The sequence below is a fragment of the Acomys russatus genome, chromosome 10 (assembly GCF_903995435.1).
Source record: "Acomys russatus chromosome 10, mAcoRus1.1, whole genome shotgun sequence".
Classification (NCBI taxonomy): domain Eukaryota; kingdom Metazoa; phylum Chordata; class Mammalia; order Rodentia; family Muridae; genus Acomys; species Acomys russatus.
Window position 1 is genome coordinate 4,491,145 of NC_067146.1, and position 15,918 is coordinate 4,507,062.

Consider the following 15,918-nt stretch of genomic DNA (forward strand, 5'->3'; position numbering starts at 1 on the left):
GGTGTTGAGACGGGTCCTTTGTGGTCTTCAGAAGGTTGTGGATAAGTACATCTGGCTTCTTTACACCTCCACGTTTTCCTCCAGTTTTTATTTCATTCCAGAGTGTTGAACATTGAGAGATTTTGATAGCACAGGACTTTAGCAGTAGGATTTTGTCAAACAGAATTTTTGAAGGCATGAGTCCAGTGACCCAAAGCACAGGTGCAAGTATGCCTGGAGGGCTTCAGGCTGAAACCAGTATAAAACCAGTAACTCCCTGCTTACTCCCGAGTGGTCCCTGCAGTTTCAGATCGTGGTGAGTGTTCCAGTAACCAAGCCAGTCCCCAGGACATTGCTCTGGCTTGGCAGGATTTCACGAGTTAATCATTCCTTAGGCCTCCCTTGGCCCTTTCATCCTGCATTCTTAGGTGAATTGGACCCTTGGAAGGATGTTGTTGGGTCAAGGTTCTGGGCATAGGGCAAGGTGCTCCCATCTTTGCTCACACTAAGTTCGCCACTAGTGGAGTTCCCGCCATGTCATTTCTACCTCCAAAATAAGTCATCAGAGCTCGCTCGTCCACATCTGGTCCAGGCAGGAGTACGAGGAAGTCTGCTTCTACACCCGTGAGCACAAACACGTCTGTATGGGACAGTCTGTTCAGCTTCGTCATTTAGGCCAGCCCATTACAGGCATTCCTGGATCAGGTGAGAGGGTTTCTTTGGGCCTCTGTTGTAACATTCTTATGAAATATATAGGCTTACGCTCATCACCTAGCAAACAAGGACGGTGCACATTTCAGGTGGTTTATTCTGAGGGGGAGGGGGCTGGAGGGGGTTGGTGATTGTGGGTGCTTAAACTAGAATTCTTTTGTCCACGTTTAAAAAGACTTGAAAACTGAACCCTCACGGTTCAGTGTTAATTCATGCCTTTGTGTGTAACAGGACACTTGACAATTAACTCAAGAACACACAGCAGCATTGAAGCGTAGAAAAAGAATAGCAGATGCCTTTGGGAACACAAATCGCTTAAGAGCCAGCCAAGACGCAGGAGGAGCGGTGAATGTCTGCACCTGATACGCTCCTCCCAGGTCCCGTGTCCTGCAGGCCAGGTCACCATCTGGGCTCCCTGCTTCAGGGCCACATCAGTGGAGGTGTCTGTCGCTGTGGTAGGGAAGGCAGCAGGAGGGGCCAGAGGAACCATGGCTTCTGGACGCTGATTCGCGCCTTGTGAACACCAGGAGTTGGTTCAGGAACAGTTAGAGGGAGGCTTTGGGTTTTGGTGTCCTCTGCACAGCTCCCTGTGAGCAGAGAGCAGAGACAGGAGCTAGCATTACCATGGGTGCTTACTCTGCCAGGCTGCTCGGCGATGTCAACCCGTCTCCAGCTTGGTTGAGGTCTGTGTTCTGACTCGCCACACCCTCACGCTAGATGATGTGCGCTAACACACAAGACCGCAGAGTAAACGGGGCCAACTGTGGCATCAAGACTGCAACTTGACAATCACGGTTTGCTAATCTCAGATGGGCGCTGAAAACTCAGTATGGGCGTGTGACTTAGCGACTGAGCCCGCCCGCCCAGTTTGTCGGTAACGTTTCCACCCTTCAGTTTAGCTGCCCTGTTTTCTAATGTGCTGTAGAGTTGGGAGATAATTTATGCAAGTGTTTGGTTCCCATGTTTACAATTTTTACAGCTTTCCTAGCATTTTAAATGGAAATGTCAATAAATGCTACGAATTGGTGTCGAAGTGATAACTTTCTGGTTGTTTCCTTTGCAACACGATTGTTTTGTAGTTTTTCAGATACGGTTACCTGAGCTAGGGTGACCTCTTGTTCTCTGGTTTTGAGTGGCTGCTGAGAACACCTTGTGTGGTTTTCGCAAGGACTTCAGTCAACAGCCTTCCCCTCAAGTGGAGCTGGCAGAGCTGTCCCCACTCAAAGCAGTGGTGCCGTGCCCACTGTGCTGGTGCCTAGTGGCCCGGCTGGTGCATCCTCTAAGCAGATGCAGGATGCAGGATGAAAAGAATAAGATGCTACGGTTTTAAAAGGCAAACGAGGAGAGCAGAGTTCATTCCACCCTGAAAGGAGAACAAATAGGGCAAACCAGGGGTGGGTTTTGTTGTTGTTGTTGTTATTTTGTTTTTTACAACAGAAGCAAAGGAAACTCCCTGACAGCTCAAGAAAGCAGAAGAGCTCAGAACATGGGAACACGGCAACTGAGAAAAATGGAATCCTGAGTCCACTGATACGGAAATGCTGATAAAATCTAAAGTCTGTAGTTGGCAGCTTTGTATAAAAGACTTCACTAATAGGAGGAGCTATGGAAAATATACTGAAACCCTCCCTGTCATCTCACAACTTTATTTAAACATACGCAAACAAACTAATCTTGTTAGGCTATTGTTTCAAGGCTCAGAGGAAATAACTCTAGGGAGAATTCAGCCAGGTACAATGGTCCACACCTATCTGTAATCTTGGCATTCTGGAGGCTGAGGCAGGAGGACCTGGGTTTGAGGCCAGGGTAGTTAACATATTGAAATCCTGTCTCAAAAGTTTAGAGTTGGCATGCTTGGCGCCTTTGGTTCAGTTCTTAGCACCAGCAAAAATAATAATGACCAAGAGGGGAGCTCAAAACCAGAAACAGGCCGGGCATGGTGGCACATGCCTTTAATCCCAGCACTCGGGAGGCAGAGGCAGGCGGATCGCTGTGAGTTTGAGGCCAGCCTGGTCTACAAAGTGAGTTCAGGATAGCCAAGGCTACACAGAGAAACCCTGTCTCAAAAAAACAAAAACAAAACCAGAAACAGGCAACAAGCCAAAAGGAAGACTCAGGTGCTTGAAAATTCAAAAGGAGAAACAAGGCTTTAATAGTTGTTCAGGGAGATGGCTCAGCACATCCAAAATGCAGCCTGTGCAGCCCTAATGACCCAGGTTCAGGCCTGGAACCCAGTGAAGAAAGCTGGATGTGGTGGCGCGTGCCTGATCCCAGCACTCCTACAGTCAGATGAGAGACAGGAGAATCACCCAGAACACTTAGGACAGGACCACGTAGTGTGGCGACCGAGACCCTGCTTCAATAAGGGGCTCTCCACGGGTGTGGCGAGGCTAGGCGGCCACCTGCATTCACCTCCCTCCCATAAAGTGAGTAAGGCTTGGCTGTTGAGTGTCTTGGCGAGTATCACACTTTTCTCTGACTACCTGGATTTGGTCCCCAGAGCCCACATGATGGAAAAAACTAGGTCTTCATGTTATCCTTGGACCTCTATGCATGTGAACACACACCCACGTGTGCGCGCGCACATGGAAAATAGTAAAAATTAAAAAGATTTAAAAATCTAATAGCAGGAACGTTTAAACAAACTTAAATCTTTAAGAGAAAAATAACATGAATATTCCAATATATCAGTTTTCATAGATACTGGGCAGGGGTGCAGCTCTGCAGTAGTGTGCTTGCCTGTTGAATACAAGGCCCTAGATTTGGCCTTTAGCACTGCTGTATACATGACATACGTATATCATTGTATGTTGTAATGAGTAGGGTTTTTAAAAACAAAAAACAAAACAAGAAAAAAGTGCCATGAAAGGTGGTGGAATGTTTTACCCAGTCAGATTTTACTTGCTCTGAGTGTAAACAGGTCCAAAGTACCGGGAGAGCAGTCACTAGGAACAGCCTGTAGCTTGGAGGTCAGGCTGCTCCTGCGCCCAAAGCAGTGGTCATTTCTCACCGCGCCCCCCCCCCATTGGTACCTCCCTGCCCAGCACAGCTTAAGGTAAAAAAGAAACAGGAGCAATCCAGCTCCCAAGGGAGATCATTTACCAAAGCCTTGCTATTGCAAGATGCCCTGTTTATCTAGTAACTCCATCCCATCTCCCACGCTGCCCATCCTGGGGTGAATATGGGCGGGGCGTGTCTGATTTCTCCCATGTTAGAACCTGGAACTATTACAGCTGCCAAGGCTGGGTAAACCGCATTTGTGTAGTTACTGATGCACTGTTTGTTGTACCCACACCCCAGCGTGGCATTGCCAAAGGCTAAGCCAGCCCCATTTGAAAGCTTACACTGTAACATCGTGTACAGAGGCCCGGTTGGGGAGGCTCCTTCAACAGTGCCTGTGAGGGTAAATATTTGGATTGGGGTTCTATGATGTGGTCATAGGTCTCAAGTGGTTTCTTTCATGTAGTATTTTAAAAGCCTGAAGAAAATGTCAGTGTAGAGCTCAAGGGGAAAGGGAGCTATAGCTGAACTGTGTTGCTTTGTTTAAGGGAAAATAAGTGTGTTGGTTTTCAACATTAGCTCTGTGCTGTGACTGCTTAACAGAAGCCAGATATGCTAATTTTAGCCGAACCCAAAGACCAGACAAGATTACAAATTCCTAAAGCTGTGAGCGAAAGAGAATGCCCACTGCCTCAGTTTGAAATATGAGAACCACCGGCCCAGGGAAATGGCTCGGAAGGTAAAAAGGACTTGCTGCCAGGTCTGAGGACTGGAGTTCGGTCCCCAGTATCCACAAACAATGTCCACAGACACACAAGAGAAGTCGCCGGGTGGTGGTGGCTCACGCCTTTAATCCCAGCACTTGGGAGGCAGTGGCAGGTGGATCCCTGTGAGTTCGAGGCCAGCCTGGTCTACAGTTCGAGTCCAGGACAGCCAAGGCTACACAGAGAAACCCTGTCTCAAAAAAGAAACAAGAAAAGAAAAAAAAAAGAGAGAGATAAAAGTCTGTGTTTATGTCACCAGTATTCTTATTGAGACCAATTTGATTTAGAAATGATCAATAATATTAAACATTTTCAAGATACAACTACATTTAAATGAGATAGCATACAAACCCAGTTTTTTTTTTTTTTAACTTTTTGTTGTTTGTGTGTTGGGGGGGGGCATTGTCCTTGTTCTTTTTGGTTTTGTTTTATAGACAGGGTTTCTCTGTATATCACTGGCTGTCCTAGATCTCGCTCTGTAGACCAGGCTGGCCTCAAACTCAGAGATTCATCTGTCTCTGCCTTTCCAGTGCTGGAATTAAAGTTGTGCACCATCCCTGCCCACCACTGGCGATCTTTAACTGTTTTACCTTTTCTGGTCCAAAGTCTCTATCAGCATTAGTGAAGGAAATAAAAGCTGTTACAACTACACTGAAGGTGGCAGCATCAAAATTCTAGTGAATTTTGATCTCTTTTTAAAAGTCCAGTGGAGGGTGAAGGGATGTCTCAGTGGTTAGGGGCACTCAGTGCTCTCGCAGAGGATTTAGGTTCAGTTCCCAGCACCCGTATGGTGGTAAATCATCTTCAGGGCATCCGATTCCTCTGTTTGACCTGTGGGGAGCAGGCTCACACATGGTACACATACATATATGCGGACAACACTCAATATACATAAAAGAATTTTTTTAAAGTAAGAACAAGGGAGATGATTCGGGGGCAAAGCGCTTGCTGTGCGACCCTGAGAGCCTGTATTTGGACTCCTCACGCCCCTGTGAAAACCCAGGTGTGCAGTACAGCCCTGTGGTCCCTGCACTGGAAGGCAGGAACAAGGGGATCCTGAGGCTTATTGGCTGGTCAGTCTCAATGGCTGTCTCAAAGAATAAGGCACAATAGAGGAAACCAATCTCTCCATGCATGTGTGCATGTGTGTGCACACACGTGTAAAAGCTAACCATGCTGATATTAAGAATGTTTTATGAAGCTGATGGTGGTGGTACATGCCTTTAATTCCAGCCCTTGGGAGGCAGAGGCAGGTGGCTCTCTGAGCTCAAGGCCAGCCTGGCTTACAGAGTGAGTTCCAGGTTTACAGAGAAACCCCGTTTTGAAAAAACAAAACAACAACAGCAAAGGTGTAGAGTAAATAAGGCGAGACATCTGATGGCCACCTCTGGCCTTCACATGTATATGTGTGCACACATGTACACAACCACACTAACAAGTACACATATATGTGGCCATGGTGTTTAGTCTATAGCCCCTCAGCTGAAGCCCGCTCTTTGCCTCCTGAATTGCTGGGATTAAAGGTGGGAGCCACCACCGCCCAGCAAATTATTTTTCTATCGGATCAGAAGTTGGCCCTTAGGTAGGGGTATGTTTACTATACATAATTTTTTTTCATTGTCACCTATATCCCTAAATATGTATATATAACCTGTTCTGTTTGGAAAATGTTACTTGTATGTATATGTCTTCAGGGCTGACCCTTTGGTATTGGATAAACAGTTTGGGGGCTCATCCCTGGGGATGACTGTTTCTCCAGCCTTCACCACTCCTCAGTTGTCTATAGCTCCTCTTTTAGGGTCGGGGCCTCCTGGCCTGTCCCCCTGCCACAGCAGCATCCTCACTGGTGTCTTTCGTGTCCAGGTTATATTTAAGGCAGCCATGTTGATGGGGGTTCTTGGGTGTGGCTTCCCTGACATTTCTAGGAGACCAGGTCTCACAGCAGACCCCCTTGCTCCTCTGGCTCTCACAGTCTTCCTATTCCCCTGGTTCTGCAGTACCTGAGCCAAGACTATGAAGTACTTCATGGATGTATGCCATCCTCACACAAGGGCCATGCTAGTCTTCCTTATATCGGTCCAGTTTAGTATATGTGCTGGGGAAGTGAGTATTTTATAAATTCATAAATTATACATTTTAAGAGGCATTTCATAATTATTTACTGGTTGCCAAGTAGGGACAAGACATAACCCTTGAGGTACATAGCCTTGTGAGGGATGGGGCCCACCCGTGGCCCCTAATACTGTTCTTAGTTTATTCTGTGGCTCACTATATTGTCCCTATAACCAAAGAAAATAATTCCTAGGGTGAAAAGAGTCCATATTAATTTGCATATTAGTCACCTGCCACTTTGAAAAGGAATACAGTCCCAAGGAGGTGGTGGTGGCGGAACACACCTTTAATCCCAGCACTTGGGAGGCAGAGGCAGACAGATCTCTGTGAGTTTAAGGCCAGCCTGGTCTACAAAGCGACAGCTAAGGCTACACAGAGAAAGACTTTTTTGAAAAAAGGAAAAAAAAAAAAAAAAAAAAAAAGGCAGGAGCGGGACACAGGGGATACAGTCTGTCATGTTACTATTTTTATATTCCCCGCTTCTTCTACCTTTCTATTTTGTCATCTCTGTTTATATGTGTTACTTATAATGGGTATTTTGCCTGTAGGTGTACCACATGACTTCTGAGGAAGTCAGAAGAGGGTGTCAGATGCCCTGAAACTAGAGTTTCAGATGATTGTGAGTCACCATGTGGGTGCTAGAAATTGAACCAGGGTCCTCTGGAAGAGCAGCCAGTACTCTTAACCACCGAGCACTGTTCCAGTAACTCCAGTATGAGTTACTTTTGTTGCTGTGACAAATATCTGACAAGCAATTTAAGAGAAGAAAGGCTATTTTGGTTTACACTTTGAGAGTACAACCATCATGGTGAAGAATTCATGCAAACAGAAGTGTGAGGCAGCTGGCTACAATGTATCCATAGCAGAGAATGGGAGAGGAGGAGGAGGAGGAGGAGGAGGAGGAGGAGGAGAGAGAGAGAGAGAGAGAGAGAGAGAGAGAGAGAGAGTTCTAAGCACCCACATGGTGGCTCATGACCCTGTGGAACTCCAGTTCCAGGGAATTCACCATCTTCTGACCTCTGCAGGCAAGACACACATAAAGTTATAAAATAAAACCCACACCAACTTGTTCAGCTCACATGGGATCCTTGGGTTTCATGAAATCCTGTAGATGCATGTCAAAGTTATCTGTGTAAGTGACAGCAAATGTCCACTGAAACACCTCTGGTAAAAGGATGCCACATGTTGCCAACTCTTTTCTCATCGTCAGGTGCTGATTTTTTTTTTTTCTCTGCAAATGCTTCCTGTCACACCACTGTGTCCGTGGTGACCACCCACCTCACCCAGGCTCCTTCCCAGGGTTCTTCCTACAGAATTGCCCTTAGAAAGCTAGGGAGAGAGAGAGATGTGCTGGACTCTATTGCTCCAGAACTACTTAGCGGCTTCTAGCTGGAGATGGGTAGGAAGGCCACCTCTTGGGATGCAACAGAGAGGCTGGGAGTCTCTGCTTGCCTGTATCCCAGGAGATAGAGCTCTTAAGTGATACACCATGCCTGGGAAATAGACTTCAAGATGTTAAAAAAAAAAAAAAAAGTAGGAGCTATTAAAACTATGTTCAGAGTGGCCTAGCAAGGCCTCAGCAGAGCCTCAGGACTTCGCTGCTTTCGTGTATATGCACATCGCTCAATTTTGCAGCCAGTCTCTAATGTTTCTTTTCACACTTCTAAACCAGTGGCAGCTTCGGCCCTGTGGGTCAGTCCTGGTGGTCTTATTTCAGGAAAGTCTGCCCCGGAGTTGTCTTTCAATCATATCTCCCCGGCCCTACCATGGCGGTAACATTAACAGAACATGGGCCGTTCCTGTACCTAGCACTTCATATACAGGATGGTGCATATACCTCTAATCCCAGCACTAGGGAGGTGGAGGTAGAAGGACCAGAAGTTCAAGGCTAATGTGGGCCATGGGAGACCCAGTCCTCAATTCCTTGTTGAGTTCAAGGCCAGCCTGGGTTACAAGAGATTTCTGTCTCAAACAAAAGAAAACAAAACCAAAGACAAAACACACACAAAAATGGTGCTCAGATTGAAAGAACCAGCCTTGTGTCCAATACCACGGAGCAGCCCAAACTGTTGGATTAGATTGAGTGTTAAGCCGTTGGCTGGATCTAATTCTTCCATGCTTGGCTTAGAAAGCTGATGCCTAAAGTAAACTGATGTATTTCTATTTAGATTGGCCTAAAATGGTTACTCTCCCATCTCTTAAAAACAAGTACTTGAGGCTGGAGCGATGGCTCAGCAGTTAAGAGCACTTGCTGCTTTTTCAGAGGACCTGGGCTCAGTCCAGGCACCTACATGTCAGCTTACAACTGTCTGTAGCTCCAGTTCCAGGGGACCTGATGTCCCCCAAGAGCACTGCAGGCATGTGGGCACAAACTCATGCAAACACACACACACACACACACACACACATACATGAACAGAATTAAGGCCGGGCGTGGTGGCTCACACCTTTAATCCCAGGACTTGGGAGGCAGAGGCAGGTAGATCTTTGTGAGTTCGAGGCCAGCCTGGTCTACAAAGTGAGTCCAGGACAGCTAAGGCTACACAGAGAATCCCTGTCTAAAAAAAAATAGTAGGTGGGACTGGGCAGCCATGGGAGATGCAGTGAAGAAAGATGGAGTGGTGGGGAGGAATTGGACTTGTGAGGAGCTGCCACTCATACTTTCATACTTTGAGATGCTGGCTATGCTCTTGACTAAAGTAGGAGGAGCCAATGTCCTGCTCTTCAAATCTGTCCACTAAAAGGCTGCCTTAAGTTTCATATGCACCCAGAAGAAAGCCTGTGATAGAAGAGGAGTGTCACCGTAGGGACGCTGGTGGAGGAAGGTCACTGGGACACACAGGCCCTTAGGACAGCTCTGGGCTCGCCTTCCTCCCTTTGGAAACGTAACTGAAGGGGGTGGGCGGTGACGAGGACATGCTCAATGGTAAAGTGCAGGTACAGCATGTACAAGAGTCTGAGTTTGAGCCATAGCACCAAATCCATAATAAAGGAGCCAGGAGCGTCGAGGAGCAAATGCCTTTAAAGTGACAGGAGTCCAGCTTCTAGAAGCACTCCTCCCCCCTTCCCTCTATTAATAGCCATGCTCAGGGGGCCATAACTCTGCCCTCATGCTGCAAGGTCCTTGGGCTCCTCAGGAGTTAGCTTCATCAGTTTGTCCACACACAGCAGGATGAGAGTGAGGAACCAGAAACTCCAGCCGACCGCCGCAGCAATCCAGCCGTATTCATCCACAGAAGCTCGGCAGCACAGGGAGGCTAGTGGGCAAAAGTCGACATCTGACGGGAAGAACGAGAACGAGACTGTGACACACCAGCCACACCCGCTCTCTCCCACGTTAAGAACCAGAACACGGGACGGCAGCCAATGCTTGTTAAGTGGATAGTAAATCTTTACATTTGCTACGTCTGCACTCAAGGTAACACCACAATCGTCACCACTGTTTTGGTGCTGGGGATTGAACCCAGGGCCCTGAAGGAGGATATGCTTTGCCACTGAGCTACACTCCAGCTCGGTGATAGGTGACAGTGCCCAAGGCTACAGCGTGGCAGATGTAGGGCTCACACTCCAGTCTGTAGATCCCAAAGCTGTATTCTTGGCCCCTGAAGTATTGCTCCTCATCCCTGCTCTCTATAAGTGCACAGATGCAAGCAGTGGGGGTCATTTGATGAGGACGGGACAAAGGGGCCGAGTTAAAATGAAACAAAACCTTCTGTTGCTTGAACGTGGGTGATAGAGATCCCTTTCTGAGTGCCCCAGCCCTGGAAGCACCTCAGGAGGATGGATGGAAATAGCAGAAGAGTCTACGAGCCAGCTCCTGCTTTGGGCAGAGGTTGGAGCAGCTGTTTTAAATGGGCTTCTCACGCCCAAATGCTAAAACATTTTCACCCAGGGCACCTCTGGCTGCTGGCCAGGGTATGGGCCATTGGGCCCACCTGTGCAAAGGATCTTGAGGCTAACTAGAGATCAAAGGCAAGCTAGCTTTAGACCCGCTCTGAACAGCACTGGGATATCCCCGCTCCCTCATGGTCTGGGAAGAAGAGCCAGTCCCTGAGCCACCTGACACCCATTAGAAGACAGAGAAGGGCCAAAATTTCCTTCCCAGCTCCAAGCATAACTCTGAGATCCTCATCTGACAGGGGGAAACTTACTGGCACACTGCTCCAGGGTCCCAGGGTCTGGGTGGTGGGTACCCAAGGTTGAGTTGCCGCTGCTGGCTTCTGCAAGAAAAGGTAAGAAGGAGTCTCAGTGAGTCCCAGGAAGAGGGCTTGAATTGCTTTGTGCACGAGTCGTGAGTAGAAAGAGTGTTCTAGAAGTTCCCGTGAAGACACCACTGTGCACCACTAAGACTCCGGTGGGAAATGCCCTGGGCTCCTCACACTCACCAGCTAACTGCCCTGCTCTCCAATGGGTGATTTGGATGTAGGCCAAAGAAGTAATTAAGGCCAAGCGAGGGGATGCAGAGTGCGAGGCAGTGGGAGTGATATTCATATGGGAGGAGAAAGAGCCGAGAGTGATGGCACGCCTTTGATCCCAGCGCTCAGGAAGCAGAGGCAGAGGCAGGTGGATCTCTCTAAGTTTCAGGCCAGCCTGGTCTACATAATGAGACCCTGTCTCAAAAACTAAAACTAAGACAAAACAAAACAAAACAAAAAAAATGAGGAAGAGATACCACCAATGCTGGGGCTTAGAGAAGTAATAACTATTCAAGGTCACAGTGAGACAGAGGCCATCGGTGACCACAGGAGGGAGAAACCAAACCTGCCCACACCCTGACCGAGACATCCAGCTTCCAGAATGGTGAGCAAGTCCTGTTCTGTTAAAGCCCCCCCCCACCCGAGGCTGTGTTTGTTTCATAAGCCCGAGTGAAAGGTTATGCTCACCTTTCTTTAAATATAGTTAATTTTGTTTTTAATTTTTAAATTAGTGTACAAAATAATATTCTTTTTCTTTTTCTTTTCTTTTTTTGGCTGTCCTGGACTCGCTTGGTTGACCAGGTTGGCCTCAAACTCACAGTGATCTGCCTGCCTCTGCCTCCCAAGTGCTGGGATTAAAGGCATGCGCCACCACGCCTGGCTAATATTCTTCATTATGACTTATTCATACACAAAGATCCTGTACTCGGCAGATATTTGCCCTTCTGCTACCAACTCGTGTGCACCCTCTCCCACCCTGTGGGTCCTTTTCCTCTCTCCACGTAATCCCCGTGCCGTTTAGTTCTTGTCAACTTGGGATAAAGTAGGGTCACCTGGGAAAGAGAGCCCAGCTGAGGAACTGCCTCCATCAGGGGCCTGTAGGCATGTTTGTGGGGGCATTTTTGTGGTTAAAGATTGATATGGGAGGTTTCAAAGATTGCTGTGTGGATGGACTCAGCCCCCTGTGGATGGTACGGTTCCTCAGCCGGTGGTTCTGGTTTGTATAAAAAAAAAGTGCAAAGTTTGTGAGGCAGAGCAAGCTGGTGTGCCTCCATGGCCTCTGCCTCAGTTCCTGCCTCCAGGTTCCTGCCGCCAGGTTCCTGCCTTGGCATCCCTGATGATGGGTAGCAAGCTAAGGTGCAATAATCCCTTTCCTCTTTAAGTTGCTTTTGGTCAGTGGGGCTTTTGTTTATTTGTTTGGTTGGTTGGTTGATATGGCTTTTTTTTGTTTGTTTGTTTATTAGTTTTTGTTTTTTGAGACAGGGTTTTTCTGTATAGTCCTGGCTGTCCTGGAACTCACTCTGTAGACCAGGCTGGCCTCAAACTCATAGATTCGCCTGTTTCTGCCTCCTCAGTGCTGGGATTAAAAGCATGCACCACCACTGCCCAGGTTGATCAGCATTTTATCACAGCGATAGAGAAGTGAACCAGAACAGTCCTCCTTTGGAGTTCATTTGATAGACATATAAACCTCTCTTTATTAGCTGGATTCCACATATGAGATAAAATATGTGAAATATGCCTTTCAGAGTTTGGCTTATTTCACTTAACATGATTTCTAGTTCCATACAGGTTCCTGAAAATGACATAATTTTGTTCCTTATTCTGAGTAAAACTCATGCCTTTCATCCGTTCATCCTATTCACGGACATCCAGGCTGGTTCCGTTCCTGAGCTACTGTAAACAGTACAGCAATAAGCATGGATGTGCGAACATCTCTAGGGTATGCTGACCCAAGTACAATCCCCTTTTATTGCCATTTTATCCTCAGTCAAAGAGACTTTCTCTTCTTTCTAAGAAATGCTTTGCAGGTGAGTGTGGTGGCGCACACTTCTAATCCCAGCACCTGGAAAGAGGAAGCTGAGGGAGCTCTTGAGTTTGCGGCAAGCCTGAACTACATAGCAAGTTCCAGGCCAGCCAGTGATACACGGTGAGACCCTGTCTCAAAAGAAAGAAAACTAAACAAAACCCAAAAAAGCTTGGTGACCAAGACCCACTGCACAGGGCTGCTTCCTGGGCACATAGCCGTAGCTATAAGATAGTCTTTCCTGTGTAAACCGAATTAAGCCCTGACCGAGCTAGAATGCCTCTTTCACAGCAGATTTAGTTTCTTTCCAACATGTGAACAAATAAGCGCTGAAATCTGACCCTGATTCTTGTTCTCTGAGGATCGTGATGTAGTTACTCAGGCAAAAAGTTATTAAGGAAAAGTACATCTCAATTGAGCAAGCCCACCGCTTTCCAGAATAGCCGATGCTTGGAACTGTCTCCCAACTGACAGGCCAGGGACAGGAAGATGGGGGAAAAAAAACCACTTTAGAACGAAATCTAAAAGTCCTGCCAAGAGTTTGTGGAGCGGTGTTGGGTTATGTAGACAAACATTCAGATTCAGGGAGGGAAAGCCATGTCTGGGTGTCTTCTGGTGGTGGGGGGAGGGGGCTGGGGGGTGGTCAGAGCCACGATACCCAGGATAGCACTGTGACCATTTAAATTGAATTTTAAAAAATGAAAAGTTAAAAATTCAGCTTTCTCATCACCCTAGTCACATTTGAAGTGTGTTTAGATGTTACCTGTAGCTGCTGGCCATCTTATTGGAAGCACAGTTCAATCAGAAGCACTTACCATGGGATAAGATTCTACCCACATGAGCACCAATCTAGGTAGACAGATTAAAACCAAGAGGTTTTTGTTTGTTTGTTTGTTTGTTCATTTGTGTTTTGAACCCCAGACCCCTGGACTTAAAGGCTGATGCTTTACCATCTGAGCCACCTGAGGCTTTATTTTTTTTAAAAGACCGAATCTCATGCATCTAAGGCTGGCCTTGAACCTGCTATATACCCAAGAATGATTTTAAACGGCTCATTCTCCTGCCTTTACATCCCAGTTACTAGGGTGACAGGTATACGCCACCATGCTGGGCTCTTGCAAGGTTGTAGGTTGAGCCTGAGGCTTTGTGCACGCTAGATAGGCACTCCTTCAACTGAGCTGTGCCTGGCCCCAAAAAACTGACTTTTGAAGAGTGGTTCTGGAAACTATGCTGCTGTTTGCTTGAAAGTGGAAGGGGAGCTTAGATCTCTCAATGCCCCACCGCCCATGGGTCAGCATGTCCTTCAGAGGCGCTGTTGACACAGAGCGGGGGGAGGGGGGCGGGACGGGGGGGGGGTGTAATTGAGGAAGAAAGTTGTTGCCTAACCAGAGCCACAGAACTGCTGCCACTCTGTCCCCAGTCCCCCATCCTGCCTAAGGTATGGTAATTACCTCGATAGGATCTGGCTACTGCTGGAAATGATTTACACAGTTAAGCCTGATTCCTGGACATTGGAAAATGTCTTCCAAACCAAATCACTTGCTTAGCCTTGATCTTGGCTCTCCACCTAAGGTGGGAGTGTTCTCAGGACAGAGTAAGTGAATGGGGGGCGGGGAATAGATGCCAGTATTCGGTTGAATCCTATGAGGCTGTCATGTTTAGAGGTCAAAACGAACTCCTTATCAGCAGTTTTAGGCGCTTCAGATGGGATAACCCAGAAGAAAATTCCCAAGTAATTTAATGTCACCCCTCAGTGTGCTAAGAACCAGCCAGGGACAGCGAACTGTCATGGTAAACAGAAAGAAACAACCACCACCACAAAAGCTAACACCCTTATGTATGATGGATAGATCAAGAATAGCCATAACTTATCCTTTATTGTGTGCTTGCCACTATGTTGTTGTAATTTAGTTACAAGCTGTTACATGCTGCCTCTTTACAGATAACTTGATAAAGCACAGTTTTGTTACCCTGGGGCTATAAACAAAGAGTCCAGGGAACAGAGAGGCAAAGTAATTTGCTCCAGATCACACAGCTACAAGCCGGATGAGGAGATGAGCCAAGGCTGTTGGCGCTGAAGGATTCTCAAGAGCCAACAGTCCCTAGAGGAGAGCCAGAGCCACAGGATGACAGAGTGCTGAGAAGTGTGTGTGTCTGGGAGTGGGGCCACTCTGAGGAGGCTTGGGGCAAGGTCAGAGCCAGAAGCAGGAGAGGGGAAATCTGCCGCCTAGATGCTCAGGTGTAGAACCCAGTTGCGGAAAGCCAGGCCTTTTGGGATGTCCTGGTGAGAATCTGTGTTTCTCATGCCTGCCGGGACGAAGCCCTGGAAGCTCAGGGCGGGGTGGAGAGCCAAGGGTAGCTTTCCAGTTCCAAATTGGCAGAGGAAGAGGGAATCTCTGCTGCCTAAGGGAAGGTGAGGGCCCATCCTGAGGGAGCCTGGAGGAGCCATTAATACACTTTTCTACTAGTTTGTGTCCCTCCTCTCCTATGAATGAGATGCTGGCAGATTTGTTTGTTGTGTTTTGTGGTAAGGGTCAACAGGGGGGTGATGGCTGCTGTCCTAGCAAAAGACACCCGCAGCTGACCCCCACCCCAGCTCTGTTGCCTAATCCTCCAGGGAAGGACTTTTGTTTCCTCTTTCCTCTGTGCAGGACCAACCCTGGCCAAGGAATCCTCCCCGCCCCCCCCCCCAGGCCTGCCCTCCCCTTTCCAAGGTAGCCAAGAGGAAAGCTCAGAACTAGTACCTGTACCGCAGGACAAGTGGAAGGAGGCTAAGACCAGGCTGAAGAGCAGGGCGCCCTGCGGGGCGGAGGTGAGGTACCCAGGGCTGCAGAGGGAGACACCTTTCTGGACCATGTTGGCGCAGGGGTGCCTCGGGGTGGGGACCATGTGTCCCGGAGTGTGAGTGTGCTGCGGCTGAGGTGACTCCTGTCCTGCTGGAACTGGGAATCTGGTCAGTGTTTGGGGGTAAAGAAAGAAGGTGGAGCCAAGGAGACTGCCCGCCACACCTGTTCTGCCTCTGTAACTGTTGCTGGGGAGGGGAGGAAGCAATCGCTTCCCTCCTTCCCCGAGACAAGATTGTTCCTATTAGGGAAAGGGGATTGGTTCCCTGTGAGTTCCTTGGATCTGG

General features: G+C 47.9%; 2 protein-coding genes and 1 non-coding gene across 4 annotated transcripts in view; 1 reads left to right on the plus strand and 2 right to left on the minus strand.

Annotated features, from left to right (window-relative positions):
* The first annotated feature begins 397 nt into the window (after window positions 1-397).
* Window positions 398-15,918, plus strand: part of Atp6v0a4 (ATPase H+ transporting V0 subunit a4) — a 79,142-nt gene continuing 63,621 nt past the window's right edge. Inside the window, exon 1 of the mRNA XM_051151719.1 lies at window positions 398-684. The gene's annotated coding sequence lies outside the window, so the exon portion shown is untranslated. The remainder of the gene's footprint in view (window positions 685-15,918) is intronic.
* On the minus strand, window positions 6,462-6,565 carry LOC127194977 (U6 spliceosomal RNA). Its single transcript, XR_007831347.1, has one exon. It is a non-coding gene; the product is annotated as a U6 spliceosomal RNA (small nuclear RNA).
* Window positions 9,673-15,687, minus strand: Tmem213 (transmembrane protein 213). 2 transcript variants are annotated; one of them, XM_051151714.1, is made up of 3 exons: window positions 15,533-15,687; window positions 10,718-10,786; window positions 9,673-9,823 (listed from the first exon to the last, which is right to left on the minus strand). In XM_051151714.1, the coding sequence occupies exons 1-3, from the start codon at window positions 15,675-15,677 to the stop codon at window positions 9,675-9,677; spliced, it is 363 nt and encodes a 120-aa protein (XP_051007671.1). In that variant the 5' UTR covers window positions 15,678-15,687; the 3' UTR covers window positions 9,673-9,674. The 2 variants fall into 2 exon arrangements, with proteins under 2 accessions (XP_051007671.1, XP_051007670.1); XM_051151713.1 differs by having other exon boundaries at window positions 9,673-9,844.

Coding starts and splice junctions, on each gene's coding strand:
- Tmem213 (XM_051151713.1), bottom strand. CDS start 15,677: ATGGTCCCCACCCCGAGGCACCCCTGCGCCAACATGGTCCAGAAAGGT. Junction 10,787..15,532: donor CCACTTGTCCTGCGGTACAG/GTACTAGTTCTG, acceptor CTTTTCTTGCAG/AAGCCAGCAGCGGCAACTCA. Junction 9,845..10,717: donor GACCCTGGAGCAGTGTGCCA/GTAAGTTTCCCC, acceptor TCTTCCCGTCAG/ATGTCGACTTTTGCCCACTA.